This window comes from Frankliniella occidentalis, unplaced genomic scaffold (assembly GCF_000697945.3).
Source record: "Frankliniella occidentalis isolate FOCC.00 unplaced genomic scaffold, Focc_3.1 Scaffold27, whole genome shotgun sequence".
Taxonomy (NCBI): domain Eukaryota; kingdom Metazoa; phylum Arthropoda; class Insecta; order Thysanoptera; family Thripidae; genus Frankliniella; species Frankliniella occidentalis.
In genome coordinates, this window is record NW_026267157.1 from 844703 (window position 1) to 850880 (window position 6178).

Here is a 6178-nt window from a genome sequence, read left to right on the forward strand (position 1 = left end):
CCAAGCCCCTACACGTTATGTGCACCAGGATCTATTGGTGCCAACAAACCCTCACATATTATGTGCCCCAGCAGCCTCCTCTGCTTCTCTGCTGGGGCATATAATTTTTTAACAAATGGATACACCAGCTGGTGTCAATAAGGACGCCAATGTTATACGCAGCAGCAATACGATTTTTACTGTTCCCAAGCGTTTTAGACACATGTAGCCTAATGCGCATTGCCAGGGCGCTATTAGGGACCCCCCCCCCCCCCCCCCCCCTCGGGGGGGCGGGGGGGGGGGGGGGGGTCCCTAATGCGCATTGCCAGGGCGCTATTAGGGACCCCCCCCCCCCCCCCCCACGGGGGGGGGGGGGGGGGGGGGGGGGGATGTCGAGCAACTCTGAGATCACAGAAGTAGTGCTGGCCCAAGCCACCGCCGCTATGTTCATCTAGAGGGAGGCCACGAGTGTGTCCGAATTCCCAATCGTATCGCTACGAATCGGTCTGAATGACGAAGTGGAGGGAGTGGTCAGCAGGCGGGGCAACCAGCAGCCATCCCTCGCGAAAGGGCGTCGCGGTTCGCGCTCGTCCGTGGGGGTAGTCGCGAACCGCGACCGACCTACATCGACAACGTAAGTTTGTCGCGGTTCGTGACAACCCCCGCGGACGAGCGCGAATCGCGACATCCTTTCGCGAGGGATGGCTGCTGGTTGCCCCGCCTGCTGACCACTCCCTCCCATCCGTCATTCCGTCCGATTCGTAGTGGTCATCAGCATTTATTTTTGTGTTAAATATTTGGTACTAGCTGTGCTAGTGCATTTGTGCATTTGTGCATTTGTGCAAGTGTGTGTTTGTGAGTTTGTGGGTGTGTGAAATGATGACGTTATCGCTGCTCTGGTGAGTGTACAAATTCTATAGTGTATTCTTGTGGGCCCACTGTGTTTGTGTTTTGTTGCGCTGTGTATAGTGCTAAATTTGGATTTTGGCCTTGCGTCTGGAACTGGTGTTCCTGCAGTGTTTACTGCTATCATTTGTGTTTGAGCGGTTATGCTCTATATTGTCCTTTGTTCAGATTGCCTTTGAAGGTTTGTACATTTTGAGTCTCTCTGTAGAGTTGTTACACTGTTAAAATTCAGAGGCACCTCGAGCTCAAATAAAAATTGTTTACCTTTGCATTTAAATCAAAACTATTTTCTATTTTGCAACATCCAAATTAATCAACAAATTCTCAGAGTGTCTGAACCCAGAGCAACGTTTTCTTTCAACTCTAACCATCAGCAAAGGGGATTAGTTACAGCAAGATTAGGAAATCCTTTAGTCAAAGCCTCCAATGACGCAGTCACAACTTCTTTCTTTTTTGAGATAATGAGGCAATATCCTGCAATGCGACCAACACCAAAAGAGTCGACAACTGAGAATACAAGTGGCATTTCATTATCGCACAACTTGTAAGTAGTATCCATCACTAAAACTTCCGGAAACTTCTCTAATGACATCCGCATGTCCAAAGTTTGAAAGAAAACATTTTGGATCATGTATAACTGCGGGTCATGAGACAGCACAACAATGGAAGCAGGGTCATCATCTTTCAAACTTTGAAGTTGGTCAAGCAGTGCGTCGACAGGAGTTTTCTTCCCAGTTCCATCCTGTTTTGCTCTCCATCTATCCCTACGTGAAAAATCATAATGATTCATTTGTTATCCAGTTTCCTGCAGGAATGTTTTCTGAAATAATCAACAAGTGTGCATGTAATTATCTGAATAACAAGTTTACATACCTCATGTTTTGCAGGTCCTGCGAAGTCACTTAATGGCCCTTGGAGATGACTAAACCCTTGAGCACATGGGTCTTGGTCTCTTTATCAAGGAGATCAAAGACCTCAGCCTGTGTTTCCTCAGTGGGTTGGCCGGTACTCAGGATACTGCTTTAGTTTTTCTTTTGTCTTGTGTGTGGTTGCTATGCGCATCCAAAATTTCAGTGCAATGAAACACTGCTGGTCCACCAGATAATTAACAAATCTGGCCTTGCAGCACACTTTAAACTGCTAATGAAACAAAGATATCAACAAGAAGGTACACCAAATCCAGCAGTGGCAAAGTTTCCAATGAGTCTAGTTCGGTCTAGTTGCAAATACGAGAATGCAATAATTAGCCATACCTCTGGTTTGGACGTTCTTCGGTGCTCTCCATGTGAGGATGGCAGCGAGCTGACCCATTGTGTTTGCACTTCATGGTGACCTTCTTCCATCTCAAACTTTCTGGCATACATTTCTTTTGGTCTACTTGTTGCTTATTGTGAGTCTGCGCTAACTTTGAGTTACCCACAACATATGGTACACCTTGTTCGGCTGCATGTGCCTTCTTGGCATCCAAGAACTCTTTCAGGGTTTTAAATCTCTTCCCGTGGGAAATGGCAGGCATGATTACTGTAAGACGAAACGGACAAATATGACGAAGGTAACTCTATCTAACCAACATTGATTTTACTGTAAAACCCCGACTTGGTACGAATATCTATCCAAATTCGTCTTTGAGTGCAAAAAAGTAAACATTTAAAACAGGCATTCCGTCTTACCAAGAAAGCGAAACTTGTCGGTCAATCTGAAATACTAACGAAAGTTCAGACTGCATGCGAGTATTCACGAGAGAGATGTGGACGAAGTGGGCGAGGTAGTTACGGTGTGACGGCTTTCGCGCGCTTAACTCTTAACGGAACAAAAGACGACGAGGATGTGTAATTTTCTTGAAGTACCAGGCGCGCCTGTTTCAAACTCTCAGTGGTGATAAACGTCCAAAGCAAAACACATGTTGGGTGTCAAGGAGCCCGGTGGTGGGGGTCTTAGAATGTTAAAACAATTTTTGGCCAAGCCCATTACTCCACCGACCGAAAAAGTTTCATTCTGTTTGTGTGTTTGTTTGTTTGTCTGTCCGCACGATAACTCGAGAATGGATTGAGATAGCGATCTGGGAATTGCAGGGTCGTTTTGTTTCAGAAAAAGACAGATCGAGTTCGAAGATGAGCATTCTAGCTTAAAAATTGACCTTTAAAAAAATCAAAAACCACACTCACAAAAATGTTTTCTTGCTGCAGCCGAAATCTACTTGAGCCAAGAATATTTTATTCTTGTCACTCCACGTCGCAAGAATTCGTATTCTTGGCCTAAGAATAATTTTTTCTTGTGTCAATCTTCCATAAAAATCTTACTTTAAGAATTATTTTCTTACCTCAAGAATATCTGGTCTTGGCTGTAATAAGTTAAATAGTGCCCCCGGAGACAGTCGTTAACTCTCTCTCACAGTGGGTTATGGCGGTAGTGTTAGCCGGTTCGATTCTCCTTAATGCAACTTACGCCTTTAATTGGGACTGCCGGGATTCGAACCCTGATCGTGTCAACTTAGCGCTAAAGCGTAAGCAGTAACCGTTTGAGCTATGAAGCCACATGCGTGACCTTGTCCCCAGCGCTGCCTTTGTACCTCAGGTAGCCCGGTCCTCTCGCGCGCTCCACCCTAATCCGCCCGTCCCCCCTCCACCCACGCCCGCCCAGCCTAGTTACATGTTTCTTTCCGCACAAGCATATTGTTTTCTTGGGCTAAGCAGAATGTTTCAAGAATATTTTCTTCTTGTGGGAAGAAAACCATTTTTCTTCGAACAAGAAAAATCGCCTTCACTCGAGAAAATTATTCTCATCCCAAGTAAAATTGAGTCAAGAATAATTTTGGGATTAGGTCAAGAAAACATTTTTGTGAGTGCATGGGTCGCAAAATGATTTTTTTTTTTTCAAACATTATTTTATGGATTCCTAGGGGGTTACTCGTCAAAATAGAACCCCTGGGACAAAAATTTCGTCCGTTTTGCTCTATCTCGTACTGTTTGTGTGCTATGGGGCATTTCTTGGCGAAAAGAGGATGAAAATGACCAAATGGTCTATGAAATCGTATAAAAAGGCTTCGTGCCAGAATTGTAAAGGGAGTAATACTTAAACCACACCTGACGGGTCGAACCACACCCTCTTTTGGGCTTAAGGGTCTCTAGATTATCTAGTATCACTAAAACGTTGACTTTTACAATACAATCTGTCAAAATTCGAACTTTTAATGAAAACCGTTACCGAACAGCAGAAGTTGCATGTAGAGTAATAAGACCCCGACAAATGGTTTGAGTATGTCAAATTTTGGGCCCGGAAGGCCTTGTTCCCCTATACACACTCCTTAACTCGTCTCGGGTGTCAGCGCCGCAGGCCTAGCGATATGTGCGCCAGGCGCGTCGCAGCGTAACAGTGTTTCGTGAGATATCGCGAAGCCTGTTACGCGAGACGTGGTCTGGCATACATATAGGTAGTACAAAACCGAGACGGCACCCTTTCCGCTTTTGAAGGAGAAGAGAACGATTGATTATTTGTTGTCTAAACGCGTGGAAACAGTAAAAATCATTTTGCTAGTGGCATCCTTGGCATCCTTAATGACACCAGCTGATGTATCCATTTGTTAAAAAAATATATGCCCCAGCAGAGGAGCAGAGGCGGCTGCTGGGGCATATAATGTGTGAGGGCTTGTTGGCACCAATAGATCCTGGTGCACATAACGTGTAGGGGCTTGGAGACACCAGTAGGAGCTGGTGCGAATAATACCCCATGGCTAGTTTACACCAGCGCTGGTGTATATAATATTATCCTTTGTGGATGTCTCAAACTTTGTGGTGTACAGTGATGGAGAACATTATTTATTCACGGTGTAGCTATGTGCATCCCAGAATCCCAGCCAAAATTCTCGACTAATGCGACACGACAAGGCTGCATCGTACCGGTCGCCCAAACGAGAAGTTTGGCTGGGACGACTATACAGAACACTGTGAGTACAGGATGAGTACACTCTGAGTACAGATGAGTACACAAAGTAGTACGTTGTCCTTGTACACATGAGAACATTAGTGATTCACCCATTGATTTTCGCACAATTTCGTGCGAATCGAAATTGATGCGTATCCTGTTCACATTATCAGATATCTCCTCGTGACGCCTCAACATTGTCCAATCTCCACTGAAAATCACTATTTGTTACGTTCGTGGGCGTGTGTAACATCGGTTATACAAAACTTTTTACGTAACAGTTTTATACAAATTACTTGCAGTAACAGGTGTTACACAAATACTTTGTCTAACAAAATTATTTTTGTTGATTCTAACTATAGAGCTATGCGTCCTGAGCATAATTGGCAGTGTAACAGCTGTTACACTTTTTAGTTTATGCAACATTTGTTACGTATACCACTTTGTGTAACAACGGTAACGTAAAATTATGAATGTAACAACTGTTATACACGTACACATACGTGTTGTTACATAGAGTAACTTTCAGTGATCCCAGTGACACCTCGATATTGTCTCGGTTGAGGCATCACTGGGAGATCGGATAATGTTGGGGCGTCACGGGGAGATAAGACAACGTTAAAAGACCCATCTAAATGTATTCGTTATTTTGTGAAACGTTTGCACCAAAAACTACAAATAAATTTAGATTGCGCATTTTTAATCAAGTGCAGAAAAACAGAGAGCAGTTTTGGTTCCACATTTATCAGTCTGTACCTTCCCATCGGCGCCTCTGTAGTGCACGCCCGTGGCCAATCCCCTTTCAATTTGAATCTTAGTGGCCGTAGCATACGTCCGCACTTGAAGATTCGAGCGGCGCCTCGCAGGCTCAAGGTAACTCCTTAAAATAATTTAAAAAGTAAATAACACAGCGCGTTTACATATTACGAGTAAATTTGTACCCGAGGGGTGTGGAACTGAACACAATATGTGTACATCGGGAAAAACAATCAGAAACAATCATGAAACAATCACACACAATCACACACAATCGTGAACAATCACACACAATCATGAAACAATCACACACAATCACGAAACAATCACACAAAATCACGAAACAACCACACACAATCACGAAACAATCACACACAATCAGGTCATAATCTGACACAATAATGCAAAATATGTCACAATATTTATCCAACCATATGAAACAATCAGAGACAATCGCACACAATCAGAGACAATCACACACAATCAGAGACAATCAGAAACAATCACACACAATCGTACACAATCGGAAGAAATCACACACAATCGGACACAATCATGACACAATTTTTAGCCCGCCCTTCTGCTTTGAAAAAGCTATCCAGCGGGCTTATGCAAA

The 6178-nt window shown here is 44.0% G+C and overlaps 2 protein-coding genes across 3 annotated transcripts in view; both read right to left on the reverse strand.

Moving 5' to 3' along the window:
• LOC113206863 (glucose dehydrogenase [FAD, quinone]-like) overlaps positions 1 to 6178 on the reverse strand; it is a 65820-nt gene that overhangs the window by 43447 nt on the left and 16195 nt on the right. The window contains exon 5 of the mRNA XM_052265442.1: positions 5563 to 5686. Coding sequence (XP_052121402.1) covers positions 5563 to 5686 — 124 coding nt within the window. The remainder of the gene's footprint in view (positions 1 to 5562; positions 5687 to 6178) is intronic.
• On the reverse strand, positions 737 to 3162 carry LOC113206864 (uncharacterized). Of its 2 annotated transcripts, none has more exons than XM_026423134.2 (3): positions 2139 to 3162; positions 1759 to 2022; positions 737 to 1649 (listed from the first exon to the last, which is right to left on the reverse strand). In XM_026423134.2, exons 2-3 carry the CDS (start codon positions 1761 to 1763, stop codon positions 1256 to 1258), a joined length of 399 nt encoding a protein of 132 aa, XP_026278919.1. In that variant the 5' UTR covers positions 1764 to 2022; positions 2139 to 3162; the 3' UTR covers positions 737 to 1255. The 2 variants fall into 2 exon arrangements, with proteins under 2 accessions (XP_026278919.1, XP_052121407.1); XM_052265447.1 differs by having other exon boundaries at positions 1759 to 2025.